Raw genomic sequence first — 16370 nt, forward strand, 5'->3', positions numbered from 1 at the left:
CCCCTCCTACTTTTATACCTCCTTTCAGCGCTTCTTTGAATTCTTTTATCAGTGCTTCTACGTATGAATCAAATAGTATGGGGGACATGGAACATCCTTTCCTTACACCCCTACCAATGGGAAATCACGGAATATTTTCAAGAAAATAAAATAAATAAATAAATTTTCTGTTTATACTCCGGGACGACCAAATGGTCAGAGAAGTTCACAAGATAGACAGAATACAAGAAACAGTACCATATTTAGCAGTCACGGGCTTGAACCCTGGTCACTCAAGGCACATGTACTTTTGCACCTGCATGCATGACCACTTCAAAAAAGTATTCCAAAAAATTATCAATTCAGCTAATAATATGGCCACTATATTGGCATTGCCACTTAGTTTCCAGAAGTAAGCACTGTAAGGAAAAGATTGAAAAGACGTCATTTCAATTATGAAAGTAGAGAGGAAGCTATTCAGGATCTGCAATAAAATTTTAAAATTAATTTTTTCTTTCGAATTATGGACACAACAATTTTCTCGTTAACTGAAAGATTTAGAAATAGGAAAGAACATGTAGAAATATTTAAAATATTTCTTAATATAAAAAAATGGTCATACAACGATTTCTTAAATCTTTGCAAAGATTTACATATTAAATTAAGTGACATTGATCGTAATGAGTCTGATATTGATGGTTTAGCATTACTGAAAAACTTAAGAGTACTTCAAATTTTACATTAAAGAAAATATTACTCCATCTGAAGTGTTACAATATATTTTAAAAAAATAAAACAATTTTAAAGATACTTTTCCAAATGTAGCAGTTGCATTAAGAATTTATGTAAATGAGGGAAACAAAGGGGGTGCACTTACCAAGAAAGGCTTAAGTTCTGCAAACTGCAGCATCTAGAGACTAGATGCCTGCAAGGCGATCTGATTGGGGTGTATAAGGCCTTGAATGGGTTGAGCAGGCTAAATGCTGATGAGATTCTTTCTCTTGCTCAGATTACGAACCTGAGGGTGCATAGATTCAAACTGAGGAAAGACAGTTGTAGAATAGATGTTCAGAAATTTGCATTTAGCCAGCGGGTTGTTGAATGCTGGAACAAACCTCTATCTGTCATTGTGGAAGTTGATAGCTTAAATAAATTCAAGGAAGAACTGGACAAACTTTTGGAGTGGATGGAGAGGTGAATGGGAAATGGGTTTTTTCCCTTTTTTTTTATGGCTGATGCTGTATAAGCTTGCTTTCTTGCCTCACATGCCACTGCTAATGCCAATTTTTCTGACTTTACCAGTTTCAGTTGCTTCAGGTGAACGGAGTTTTTCAAAATTAAAATTAATCAAAAATTATTTACGATCGACAATGTCTCAACGATGACTAATTATGCAATAATTTCAATAGAAATTATCATCTGGAACAAACAAACATAAATGAAATAATTAATAAATTCGCATCTCTTAAAGCAAGGAAACATAAATTTACTTTTTTTTAGCATTATAATTTTCCTTTTATTTTATTATTGTGATAGAATACGTTTACTGTGATTTAGAATTTAAAGTTTATTTTCGGAATTTAAGAATGATTATGTTATTTTTGTTTGTTGTTTCATTATATATGTGAGATATGTTGTAATTATTTTCTTTTTCAATAAATTAATAATAATTATTTATGCCTCATTTTATTTTTTAATCCAAATATTTTGGGGTGGCAAAGTTGATTTCACTTACTGGCGGCACATAGGGTTGCAGCAACCCTGATTGCTCTTATATTATTTCACCATAAGATGTAAGTACACAGGATGATTGTTATGTCTGGTATTACTGTTGGTCAAGGAACTCTCTGACTATTATTATTAGATAAATAAGACATGTCATGGCACTTTAAAAAAAAAAAACTACATATTTTAAAAGTGTCATCTTTAAAATAAAAAATCTCAAGCAAATTTATATGGGAAATGTAGGTTTAAAACTGTGCATATCTACACAGGTTTAAAACTGTACATATGTACAGTAAACAATTCACATAAATAAATTATGAAGGTATGAACTTACTTATTCACATAAATAAGTTCATACCTAAATTATAAACTATTTATTTTATATTCAATATGATATTTATTTATCTACAAATAATAAGGGCACTGCAAACAGGGGACGGGTGTTACCCAAAATGGCCTGTGCCTCTACTTTTCATCAAGCATTAAAAATTCTTTTAAAATAGGTCAAATTCTTTTAATCTATATAAATATTTTAAACATGTTGTTTACCCTTCTTAACATACAATTGAACTTACTCCCTACTTATTCTTCAAATTAAAAATCCTGGCACTGCATTTATAATGTGATTTTTTTGTAAAGGAAATTACCACAGTAAAATTAAAATGTGGTTGGTCAACATGTCTTCTTACATGCTCTTTGATATGCTTTTTCACAGGATGATGTAAAGGCTAAATTCCCTTCTCAAATATGAAAGTAATAGCATTAACTATTTCGTAATTTAGAAGTTCTCTCTTCTTGTTAACCTTCACACCAAGCACTGGCATAACAGATGAGTTATTAATCCATTTAATTAAGCTCATTGTAAATTATTATTACTATTAGTAGTGGCAAATGATACAAGTACAGAACCTTATACAGCATCAGCAAAAAAAAAAAAAAAAACTGTCCATCCCCTCTAACAGGTTGCCTAGTTCTTTGAATTTGTTCAAACTACCTAATTCTACAACACCAGATGGAATAAACTTCCATCTGGTGTTGTAGAAGTTTGAGCAGAATAAATGGCCTAAATATTTCAGCCCATCTATCCTGCAACTTGAATTTAAGCTAAGCTCCCTCACATGTGTAGTCTGAGTAAGAGGAATGATTTCATCAGCACTGAGCTTGCTTAATCCATTCAGAGCCATAAACACCTCAATCAGATCTCCTCACAGGTGTCTAAGCCTTCAGGTGCTGCAATTTGCAGAACTGAAGCCTTTTCTGGTAAGAGTACCCTTTTGTACCCCTCCCTAATCTTGTTGCACTTTCCTGCACTCTCTCCAACTAATTCACATCCTTCCTCAAATGAGGCTTCCAGACTTGTATATGCAGTACTCAAGATGTGGCCTAACCATTACCTTATACAAACTGGTTAATCACCTCCTTAACCCTACTGGCAAAATTCCTGTATATCATTGACAAAACTCCATGGGTTGTACTGGCAGCCTGTCAAGCACTGCTCAGAGAACTTCATATCTGACTGCACAATTATTTCCCCCAGCTCTTTTACATTCTCCACTATCCTGAGTGTGATACCACACAGTTGGTACGTGAATCTGAGATTATTGCTACTCAGGTGAAGTACCTTACATTTTTCAATGTTAAACTTCAATTGCCACTTCTCAGCCCTTCTGCCTATTCTGATGATTAATAAATCACTCACAAAAGAAAAAACTCAAATGTCATTTACTATTATAAAAATTTCAACTTTATTCATATTAGGAATGTGTTGAAATGTAAGGCTCCAAGACAAGTAAGTAAAATGAATAAAGTTGAAATTTTTATAAACTAGTGACAGCAAATAGAATTATTTATTGGACGATGAAGACATAGCAGAGTTTAACTCCAAAGCAATGCATAATTTCTTGGTAAGTGAGGTAGTCAGTTACCAAGTTCTGTAGTTAGTTCACATATTCAAAGTCTCTGTTTTTCAAGAAGCTCATCTTTTTTTATTTTTTTTTAGTGTGGTCTCCATTTAGTATTCTAATGCAGTCACACAACCCACAACTACCCTACCCAGAATTACAACACCCTACTGCTGCAAGAAATTGTTTGAAATTAGCATTAGCATTAGTAGAGGCATTTGATGCAAGAAAGCAAGCTTATGCAGCATCAGCCAAAAAAAAAAAAAAAAAAAGTAACATAAATAAATAAAAATAACCACTTCCACTTCACCCCTCTGTTCGTTCGAAATACCTGTCCAGCTGAGCCTTAAACTTATTTAGGCTATCAACTTCCACGACAAGGGATGGAAGTCTGTTCCACCCACCAACCACCCGCTGGCTAAAGGCAAATTTCCGCACATCTATCCTACATCTGTCTTTCCTCAATTTGAATTTATGCCCTCTCAGGTGATTTTTCTGAGCTAGAGGAAGAATCCCATCAGCATTGAGCATGCTCAAACCATTCAAGGCTTTGTACACCTCTATCAGATCACCCCGCTGGTGCCTAGTTTCCAGACACTGTAATTTGCAAAACTTAAGCCTTTCTTCGTAAGAGAACCCCTTTGTCCCATTCACCAATCTAGTTGCCCTTCTCTGTACTCGTTCCAGCAGCTCTACATCCTTCCTGAAATGAGGCCTCCAGGCCTGTATACAGTACTCTAGGTGTGGCCTGACCATTGCCTTATACAAGGGAATAATCACCTCCTTATCCCTGCTAGAAAAATTCCTATATATCATTGACAATACACCATGAGCTACTCTTGCAGCTCGTCTGCACTGCTCAGAGAACTTCATATCTGCCTGCACCACCACCCCCAGGTCCCTTTCATTCTCTACCACTGTCAGTGTAGTACCACAGAGTTGATACGCTGCTCTGGGGTTGCTGTTTCCCATATGTAGTACTTTACATTTGTCAATGTTAAACTTCATTTGCCACCTCGAAGCCCATCTGCTCAACCTTTCCAAATCCTGTTGCAGCAGCATAGTGTCAGTAGTGTCCTTGACAACCCTGCCAACCTTCGTATCGTCTGCAAACTTGGACATTAAGCCTGATATACCATCATCAATATCATTTATAAATACAGAAAACAATAAAGGCCCCAATACTGAACCCTGAGGGACTCCACTAATAACATTAGTCCACGATGAGCAGTGTCCATTGATTACCACTCTCTGTCTTCTCCCCCTCAACCACCCCTTTATCCATAGCAGCAACTTGCCTCCAATGCCACACTGCTCCAATTTGTGCAGCAGTCTTCCATGTGCAACAGTATCAAAAGCCTTTCTAAGATCCAAGTATATAATATCAAAGTTATTCCCTGCATCCAGTTCTTTTGTGACTGCATCATAGTATCCAATCAAATTGGTCAGGCAAGACTTCCCCTTAACAAAACCATGCTGTGTCCTAGCTATAACTGAAGTCTTGTCTAGATGATCCTGCAGTGCTTCTTTCACCAGTGCCTCCATTAATTTTCCGGGAACAGAAGTTAAACTCACAGGTCTATAATTACTTGTGTCAGCCTTTGATCCCCCTTTGTGAATTGGGGTCACATTTGCACATCTCCAGTCAATGGGTACCTCCCCTGAGTCCAAGGAAGCTCTCATAATTATGGCTAAGGGTTTGCTTACCTCCTTTGCTGCCTCCTTTAATATAACTGGATAGATCCCATCCACCCCAGGTGCCTTTCTTGTGTTTATCTTCAACAATTTCTCCTCCACTTTGCTCTCAGTTATTACAAGATTCTCTAGCTTACTGCTAGAGTTGAATACACCTCTGGCATTCCCCTCGCTGAATAACTCCTCATGTGTGAATGTCGATGCAAAATATTCATTTAGTTTGTTAGCTACCCGAGCAGGGTCATCAACAGTTGACCCATCGATCTCAAGTGGACCAATCTGATTCATCCCCTTCCTTCTAGAGTTTACATAAGTAAAGAACTCTTTGCTGTTTTTCTTCGCATCCCTTGCCAAGGATCTCTCGTAATCTGCCTTCGCCTGCCTAACCTCCTTTGTAACTTGGTTACAGATCAACTTGTATCTATCATAGGCGTCCGTGTCACGTGTTAATTTGTATGTATCCCATGCATTTTTCTTCTCTGCCATATGCCTCATTAGTTCATCTGACAACCATTTAGGCCTAAACCTTGAACAATATTTCTTAGTTGGTATGTAAAGCCTAGTAGCTTCCACGATAAGTTCTTTGAATGCTTCCCATTTTGAATTTGCTGTTGGCAATATCATCAGTTGATCCCACTGTATAGAATTTAAATACTGTCTCAGTCCATTGTAGTCGCCTTTACGAAAGCAATACCCCTTCCCTTTACCCCTAATGGTAGTTACCTCTTTGAGTAACTCCCACTTCAGCACACTGTGATCACTGCCACCAAGTGGTTCATTTATCTGCAGATTCTTAATGCATGAAGAATCACTACTGATAATCAAATCAAGAGTATTACTCCCTCTAGTTGCCTCCCGAACATGCTGATGTAGAAAACAATCATCCAATAAATCCACAAAAGCCTTGCTGCTGTGTGAGTGACCAGCCCCCAAATTCCAGTCAATATCTGGGAAATTAAAATCCCCCATTATAAGACTCTCTGATTTACTGGCCCACTCTATTTCTCCGAACAGTTTCTTATTATACTCATCAGAGTCATTAGGCCTATAGCACACTCCTACTCTCAATTTTGATCTCCCAATGCTTATGTCACACCAAACTGACTCGACACTGCACTGTCCAGCGATGTCGACTGGCTTCACTTCCTTGGATTTTATGTGTTTTTTAACTAATAGCATAACCCCTCCTCCCTTCCTATCCTGTCTATCCTTTCTATAGACATTGTACTCCCCAAATTCCAGTTCTGCATTTCTTATATCTGTGTGACACCACGTCTCTGAAATCCCCACAATATCTGCCTTTGATGTTTTGAGCAATACCTCAAATTCATCAAATTTATTTACTAAACTCCTAGCATTGGTGTACACACAAGTATACATGCACCTGTTCTTTTTCTTAGCTACCCTAACACAACCCATGTGTTTACTTGTACCCCAATGATTCCCACAGAGTTGATACGCTGCTCTGGGGTTGCTGTTTCCCATATGTAGTACTTTACATTTGTCAATGTTAAACTTCATTTGCCACCTCGAAGCCCATCTGCTCAACCTTTCCAAATCCTGTTGCAGCAGCATAGTGTCAGTAGTGTCCTTGACAACCCTGCCAACCTTCGTATCGTCTGCAAACTTGGACATTAAGCCTGATATACCATCATCAATATCATTTATAAATACAGAAAACAATAAAGGCCCCAATACTGAACCCTGAGGGACTCCACTAATAACATTAGTCCACGATGAGCAGTGTCCATTGATTACCACTCTCTGTCTTCTCCCCCTCAACCACCCCTTTATCCATAGCAGCAACTTGCCTCCAATGCCACACTGCTCCAATTTGTGCAGCAGTCTTCCATGTGCAACAGTATCAAAAGCCTTTCTAAGATCCAAGTATATAATATCAAAGTTATTCCCTGCATCCAGTTCTTTTGTGACTGCATCATAGTATCCAATCAAATTGGTCAGGCAAGACTTCCCCTTAACAAAACCATGCTGTGTCCTAGCTATAACTGAAGTCTTGTCTAGATGATCCTGCAGTGCTTCTTTCACCAGTGCCTCCATTAATTTTCCGGGAACAGAAGTTAAACTCACAGGTCTATAATTACTTGTGTCAGCCTTTGATCCCCCTTTGTGAATTGGGGTCACATTTGCACATCTCCAGTCAATGGGTACCTCCCCTGAGTCCAAGGAAGCTCTCATAATTATGGCTAAGGGTTTGCTTACCTCCTTTGCTGCCTCCTTTAATATAACTGGATAGATCCCATCCACCCCAGGTGCCTTTCTTGTGTTTATCTTCAACAATTTCTCCTCCACTTTGCTCTCAGTTATTACAAGATTCTCTAGCTTACTGCTAGAGTTGAATACACCTCTGGCATTCCCCTCGCTGAATAACTCCTCATGTGTGAATGTCGATGCAAAATATTCATTTAGTTTGTTAGCTACCCGAGCAGGGTCATCAACAGTTGACCCATCGATCTCAAGTGGACCAATCTGATTCATCCCCTTCCTTCTAGAGTTTACATAAGTAAAGAACTCTTTGCTGTTTTTCTTCGCATCCCTTGCCAAGGATCTCTCGTAATCTGCCTTCGCCTGCCTAACCTCCTTTGTAACTTGGTTACAGATCAACTTGTATCTATCATAGGCGTCCGTGTCACGTGTTAATTTGTATGTATCCCATGCATTTTTCTTCTCTGCCATATGCCTCATTAGTTCATCTGACAACCATTTAGGCCTAAACCTTGAACAATATTTCTTAGTTGGTATGTAAAGCCTAGTAGCTTCCACGATAAGTTCTTTGAATGCTTCCCATTTTGAATTTGCTGTTGGCAATATCATCAGTTGATCCCACTGTATAGAATTTAAATACTGTCTCAGTCCATTGTAGTCGCCTTTACGAAAGCAATACCCCTTCCCTTTACCCCTAATGGTAGTTACCTCTTTGAGTAACTCCCACTTCAGCACACTGTGATCACTGCCACCAAGTGGTTCATTTATCTGCAGATTCTTAATGCATGAAGAATCACTACTGATAATCAAATCAAGAGTATTACTCCCTCTAGTTGCCTCCCGAACATGCTGATGTAGAAAACAATCATCCAATAAATCCACAAAAGCCTTGCTGCTGTGTGAGTGACCAGCCCCCAAATTCCAGTCAATATCTGGGAAATTAAAATCCCCCATTATAAGACTCTCTGATTTACTGGCCCACTCTATTTCTCCGAACAGTTTCTTATTATACTCATCAGAGTCATTAGGCCTATAGCACACTCCTACTCTCAATTTTGATCTCCCAATGCTTATGTCACACCAAACTGACTCGACACTGCACTGTCCAGCGATGTCGACTGGCTTCACTTCCTTGGATTTTATGTGTTTTTTAACTAATAGCATAACCCCTCCTCCCTTCCTATCCTGTCTATCCTTTCTATAGACATTGTACTCCCCAAATTCCAGTTCTGCATTTCTTATATCTGTGTGACACCACGTCTCTGAAATCCCCACAATATCTGCCTTTGATGTTTTGAGCAATACCTCAAATTCATCAAATTTATTTACTAAACTCCTAGCATTGGTGTACACACAAGTATACATGCACCTGTTCTTTTTCTTAGCTACCCTAACACAACCCATGTGTTTACTTGTACCCCAATGATTCCCACAGAGTTGATACGCTGCTCTGGGGTTGCTGTTTCCCATATGTAGTACTTTACATTTGTCAATGTTAAACTTCATTTGCCACCTCGAAGCCCATCTGCTCAACCTTTCCAAATCCTGTTGCAGCAGCATAGTGTCAGTAGTGTCCTTGACAACCCTGCCAACCTTCGTATCGTCTGCAAACTTGGACATTAAGCCTGATATACCATCATCAATATCATTTATAAATACAGAAAACAATAAAGGCCCCAATACTGAACCCTGAGGGACTCCACTAATAACATTAGTCCACGATGAGCAGTGTCCATTGATTACCACTCTCTGTCTTCTCCCCCTCAACCACCCCTTTATCCATAGCAGCAACTTGCCTCCAATGCCACACTGCTCCAATTTGTGCAGCAGTCTTCCATGTGCAACAGTATCAAAAGCCTTTCTAAGATCCAAGTATATAATATCAAAGTTATTCCCTGCATCCAGTTCTTTTGTGACTGCATCATAGTATCCAATCAAATTGGTCAGGCAAGACTTCCCCTTAACAAAACCATGCTGTGTCCTAGCTATAACTGAAGTCTTGTCTAGATGATCCTGCAGTGCTTCTTTCACCAGTGCCTCCATTAATTTTCCGGGAACAGAAGTTAAACTCACAGGTCTATAATTACTTGTGTCAGCCTTTGATCCCCCTTTGTGAATTGGGGTCACATTTGCACATCTCCAGTCAATGGGTACCTCCCCTGAGTCCAAGGAAGCTCTCATAATTATGGCTAAGGGTTTGCTTACCTCCTTTGCTGCCTCCTTTAATATAACTGGATAGATCCCATCCACCCCAGGTGCCTTTCTTGTGTTTATCTTCAACAATTTCTCCTCCACTTTGCTCTCAGTTATTACAAGATTCTCTAGCTTACTGCTAGAGTTGAATACACCTCTGGCATTCCCCTCGCTGAATAACTCCTCATGTGTGAATGTCGATGCAAAATATTCATTTAGTTTGTTAGCTACCCGAGCAGGGTCATCAACAGTTGACCCATCGATCTCAAGTGGACCAATCTGATTCATCCCCTTCCTTCTAGAGTTTACATAAGTAAAGAACTCTTTGCTGTTTTTCTTCGCATCCCTTGCCAAGGATCTCTCGTAATCTGCCTTCGCCTGCCTAACCTCCTTTGTAACTTGGTTACAGATCAACTTGTATCTATCATAGGCGTCCGTGTCACGTGTTAATTTGTATGTATCCCATGCATTTTTCTTCTCTGCCATATGCCTCATTAGTTCATCTGACAACCATTTAGGCCTAAACCTTGAACAATATTTCTTAGTTGGTATGTAAAGCCTAGTAGCTTCCACGATAAGTTCTTTGAATGCTTCCCATTTTGAATTTGCTGTTGGCAATATCATCAGTTGATCCCACTGTATAGAATTTAAATACTGTCTCAGTCCATTGTAGTCGCCTTTACGAAAGCAATACCCCTTCCCTTTACCCCTAATGGTAGTTACCTCTTTGAGTAACTCCCACTTCAGCACACTGTGATCACTGCCACCAAGTGGTTCATTTATCTGCAGATTCTTAATGCATGAAGAATCACTACTGATAATCAAATCAAGAGTATTACTCCCTCTAGTTGCCTCCCGAACATGCTGATGTAGAAAACAATCATCCAATAAATCCACAAAAGCCTTGCTGCTGTGTGAGTGACCAGCCCCCAAATTCCAGTCAATATCTGGGAAATTAAAATCCCCCATTATAAGACTCTCTGATTTACTGGCCCACTCTATTTCTCCGAACAGTTTCTTATTATACTCATCAGAGTCATTAGGCCTATAGCACACTCCTACTCTCAATTTTGATCTCCCAATGCTTATGTCACACCAAACTGACTCGACACTGCACTGTCCAGCGATGTCGACTGGCTTCACTTCCTTGGATTTTATGTGTTTTTTAACTAATAGCATAACCCCTCCTCCCTTCCTATCCTGTCTATCCTTTCTATAGACATTGTACTCCCCAAATTCCAGTTCTGCATTTCTTATATCTGTGTGACACCACGTCTCTGAAATCCCCACAATATCTGCCTTTGATGTTTTGAGCAATACCTCAAATTCATCAAATTTATTTACTAAACTCCTAGCATTGGTGTACACACAAGTATACATGCACCTGTTCTTTTTCTTAGCTACCCTAACACAACCCATGTGTTTACTTGTACCCCAATGATTCCCAGCAGTCTCTGAAATATCCTGCATCTTATTTTCCAGGCTGCGGCTCATTCCAATAGAAGCAGTGCAAGAATCACTTTCACCTCTGCCAGTGGCTACTGTTAATCTATTAGTCCTTGTATCCCCCCAATCTAGCAGTTTTCCGACCCACCTAACATTGCCTCGATAGCATCAGCAAACATTCTTGCACCCTTTCTATTTAAGTGTATCCCATCCCTGTAGAAGCAGTCTCTCCTGTTAACAAGTACAGACCAGGCTGAAAAAAATTCTACCCCTTGAGCCCTGCACAATCTTTCCAGGGCCGAATTGATTGACAGGGCTCTCATCATATACTCCCTCCTATCGTGTCTGGGCAGAATTGCAGACACTTTCAATTTCAACCCTAATTCACGGCTTTTTTTCATCAGTGACCTGTACTTGTCAAGTAATTCCGCCGGTCTCCTACTCTTAATGTCATTAGTGCCAACGTGTACAACTATATCACCTTTTGTGCCCTTAAATATCACAACATGACACCAAGGACCCCTTCTTACTGCCTGTCTATTTGGATTGTAACTGTCAAATTCATTTCTTTGTGTACTGTTTTTTTATTCTTCCCCTTCAATTTCATAAATTATTTATTTCCCAAAGGAAAAACTTTGCATTTTTCAGCATAAAAACATCACCTCAGATTTGATGAGTGATGTTTTGTTTTTATGCTATCACTTTGCTGAACATCCCTGAAGCCTTCCCAAGTCATTCTGATGATACGTTGCCTGGTGCTGATAATTATCTAATCCCCAATCTTCATATCTTCACATAATCTGAAAATTTTGAAATCATGCCCTGTATCCCCTTCATCAATGCCATTTTAAAAAAAAAATCAGAAACAGGAAGAATTAACACTGATCCCTGACAGACCCTATCCTATTCTGAACAGTTGCCATTAATTACAGCCCTTTGTCTACTCTCCTCTAACCATGCCAGTATCTATTTAAAGATATTGCCAGTGACCCCAGTATGTCCAAGATTATAGAGTAATTCCTGTATGGGACCAAATAAAATGTTTCACTAAAGTCACAATAAACAATGTAAAAGTTATTCTTCCTCCCCCCCACCAAGGCCTTAACTCTTCCTATCTTCACATGAAATTAATTAAATTTTAAAGTTGTGAATATGGAAGAAAAAGACAGAAAAAAAGAGAGACAGAGAACATATATTCTTACCTACTGTTGACCGTAACACAATGGTGTAGTTCTCCTGAACAATGGACAGAGAGCCCAACTTCACATATGGAAGTTTAACCTGCTTATTTCCCACTTTCGCACCAAATTTCTGGTTCAGCAAGATTTTGATGCCATCAACCTAAATAAATAAACCTGTCATGCAGTAAGAAAAACCATATTTGATTTATAATACTAGAAGTAAAAAATATAAGAGGCCATATCCCTTAAGATAACTTTAAAGTAGAACAGAATGAAAATAATGCTATGTATATAGTTTTCATTTTTTTTTTTTTTTTTTTTTAGTTTGAATTTTTGGTGTCAATATTTGTCATTATCCCTTTCTGAAAGTTCAAATTACATTTATGATGCAGAAAAAGCAAGTATCATAAATATCAATCCAAATCTATGTATCAGAATTATTAATCCAAATTTTTAAAAGGGATCTTGACAAACAGCTCGTGGAAATAATTGCTTTAGCTAATACATGTGAATTGCAACAAAAAATATTTAATATATTTAATTTCTGTTTAAGAAATTATCACGTTGTTAAAAATATATATATAAGGTCTAAATTAAATCAATGGCATAATGGAACAATACAGCATTTGATAAATTATTATCTCAAGAACAATTGAAAATCACTATAAATAAATAAGTACATGAAATATAAATAAACATCTTTAAATACTGATGGGATTCTTCCTCTTGCTCAGACTACCTACACAAGATGGGCATAAATTCAAATTGAGGAAGGATGATTGGTTGCAGAACAGATGTTTAGAAGTTTGCCTTTTGCCAGCTGGTAGTTGAATGCTGGAACAAACTTCCATCTGTTGTTGTTGTGGAAATGGATAGCTTGAATAAATTCAGGGAAGAACTAGACAAACTATTGGAGGGGATGGATAGGTGAAATGGGAAGAATTTTTTTTGGCTGATCCTGTATAAGCTTGCTTTCTTGCACCATTTGCCACTACTAATACTAAATACATGTTTAGTAACAGAAATTAAAATTCCATTACTAAACATGACTTTGAGAAGTCCCTTCACTTCCCTCTTATAACAAGACACACACACACACACACACACACACACACACACACACACACACACACACACACACACTGACTTTTCCCAGCCCAACTCTTATTCCTTCTTCCTCTGAATTCATTCAGAGGAAGAAGGAATAAGAGTTGGGCTGGGAAAAGTCAGTTAAGGGCTAAGGTAACTTAGTCCATAGGGTGACAATGTTAGTATGCCATGTCTGTAAATTGCATGTATTCTATGCTCTGCTAATTTGTGTATATAGTTAATTCTATTCTCTGCTAATTTGTGTATATAGTTAATTCTATTCTCTGCTAATTTGTGTATATAGTTAATTCTATGCTCTGCTAATTTGTGTATATAGTTAATTCTATGCTCTGCTAATTTGTGTATATAGTTAATTCTATGCTCTGCTAATTTGTGTATATAGTTAATTCTATGCTCTGCTAATTTGTGTATATAGTTAATTCTATGCTCTGCTAATTTGTGTATATAGTTAATTCTATGCTGTGCTAATTTGTGTAAAGGGTAAGATTTGTTAAATACAGTCCCCAGTGAAAAAATGCTATTACAGAAATACTCTATAAAGTTTTGTTCACTGTAAACCTTTACAGTCTGTAAGAAAACTCAATCTCAGTTCTTTACCAAATGGGTGGCAGAGTAGTGTGTCCATTTTTCGGGAGGCAGAAACTATATTCCATAAAGTGTACAGTGAAGAAGATATAATAAGGAGTGTACAATGCAACAGCAAACTGCTGCATGCTGCACTCCATAACACTTCTTGCTCCACAAACACCAGGAAAAATGGATGATGTAAGCCTCTTTTGTGATGTGCCATGTATGGTGTCCAATTATTCTTGGTACTTATGAAAAAATGTGAATGTAATATATACTATGATGAGTCAACTTGTATCATGTTTACCACACATTCTGTAATATGAATTACAACTAAACAGACACAAAATCTATCACTATAGTGAAAAATGACGTGTTTGATGATCTATCTCAATCACTCAGTGGAGAAACAGTTATTTCATCGTAATGGCCAGAACAAGATGGTGAATGTTTATGTTATTTGGGGTTTTTTTTTAAGGAGCATTAGCAACTAATGCCATATTGCTTCAGGATATGCGGTGGTCATTCCCTGACCTTTCCGTCATCCTCCGTATTTGGTGGTGACGGGCTCGAACCCCGGTCTAATCAAGAAGCGTGTGCTATGCACTGCTGCTCCTTCCCACCTGGCTACGGAGGCGCCTGAATGTTTATGTACCTTCTCAATTACACCTATAGTCTTACATAAGAAATTGTGAGAATTTCTAATTATTTTTTGAGCTATTCTTGGAAAAGTCTGAGGCCCAGAACCACCATTCACTTATATAATTGTGTTTGATTTTAAAAGCTTTTATTTGATTTTATTGGTATGGTAAGTTAAATACTGCCAGTTTTATGTTTGGATCACTGTTATAAAATAGCTTCATGTTTCAAATGTCTGTTGAAAGCAATGAGCATTCTGGACACCCTTCAACTAGTATAAATAATGATCTGTAAGTAGCTAAATTGCACAATGTAATGCAAAATGGCAGATTGATTACTCATAAAATGGCTGAAGAGATAGGAATTTCTTATAGAATGTGTCAGGCCATTTTAACTGAAGATTTGAGGAGATATTGCAGCCAAGTTTGTTGGATGACTACTGACTGAGGAGCAGATTTTTACACACCAGATTTATGAAGTTTTACTGTATTATACAATAAATGACAAGAGAGGAGGGGAAGGGGGAGGGAGGGGAAGAGAAATTAAGATGAGGACAAACTAAGCTCAAAAGCCCACTTTAAATTAGTTAAAATTTACCTCTTAACTGAAATTTAAGTTATTAGTTAACCACATCATGTATGTGGTTATGTTTTCTATTACTGATATGCAATGATATGACTAAACAGGATATATATCTAAAATAATATGGTGAATTAAGTTATACACAAGTTAATAGAAGAAAAGATCAAGAAACTAGACAAACTGTTGGAAGGAATAAATATGTGAAATAGAAGTTTTTTTTTTTTTTGGCTGATGCTGTATAGGTTTGCTTTGTTGCTTATTTGCTGCTACTAATGCTAAAGTTAGTTAGTCCTCTTACAATGTAAAAGGAGACAAATTAGAGTAGTAATTAATCTCATTCCTGAGAAACACGTTTCATTAAATTAATTTAAATTTTCTCAGTATCCTATATATGGACAGTTTGATGAGAACGACATCAATCCTGCATAGCATTAGACAGAAAGTAAATGCTGGTTCAGAAAACAGAAAGTCCTATGTTCATGAGGTTTGACCCCCAAATCTGTGGTATTCAGGTCACCAAATAGTGAGTGAGCCACGAAAGTTATAGGAGTGTTCTCCTTATGATTCTTTGGTCTGCAAGACAGCAAACCTAAACAAGAAGCAGTTATCAGAACTTAATGGAAGTAACCCAGTGGTATTCAACTTCAGCCTTACCATATGCCATTTTATTTATACCAAAAATATAAAGTGTCACTAAGTCATGCACAATAGGCAGATAAATTTTTACAACTCTGAGAATTTGCTAAGTTCACATATTTAAAAAAAAATTATAAAAAAAAATATACAGGGTGTCTCAAAAATATTGGTACAAACATTTAGGTGAGGTAGGTAACATCTAAAGGAATGTGAATCGCATAGGAACCCATAACCAGAAACGTCACGGGAAAGTAGTAGCAGAGGCACAAGAAGCAGAAATGACACAAGACAGTAATTAGTGGCAAACATTTATCTGATATAATATTAACAATGGAGTACAAGATGGATGCATTTCATGATGTTACAACAGATGCTCAAAGGTTCCACCATGAGATGCGATGCATGCATGACACAGACACAGCATGGATTGGCAGATATGGTCGAACACACCTGGAGTTTCTTTGACAGTAGCAGCAGCGCAGACGAGTCTCGC

General features: G+C 37.7%; 1 protein-coding gene across 2 annotated transcripts in view; it reads right to left on the reverse strand.

Annotated features, from left to right (window-relative positions):
- The window catches only part of LOC150075921 (BMP-binding endothelial regulator protein-like), a 210069-nt gene that overhangs the window by 57767 nt on the left and 135932 nt on the right, over nucleotides 1–16370 (reverse strand). For both annotated transcript variants that reach the window (XM_090388034.1, XM_090388033.1), the window contains exon 12: nucleotides 12365–12503. In XM_090388034.1, the coding sequence (XP_090244160.1) occupies nucleotides 12365–12503 (139 nt within the window). The remainder of the gene's footprint in view (nucleotides 1–12364; nucleotides 12504–16370) is intronic.

Source organism: Mastigoproctus giganteus, chromosome 13 (assembly GCF_048544385.1).
Source record: "Mastigoproctus giganteus isolate SK-2022 chromosome 13, ASM4854438v1, whole genome shotgun sequence".
Taxonomy (NCBI): Eukaryota; Metazoa; Arthropoda; class Arachnida; order Uropygi; family Thelyphonidae; genus Mastigoproctus; species Mastigoproctus giganteus.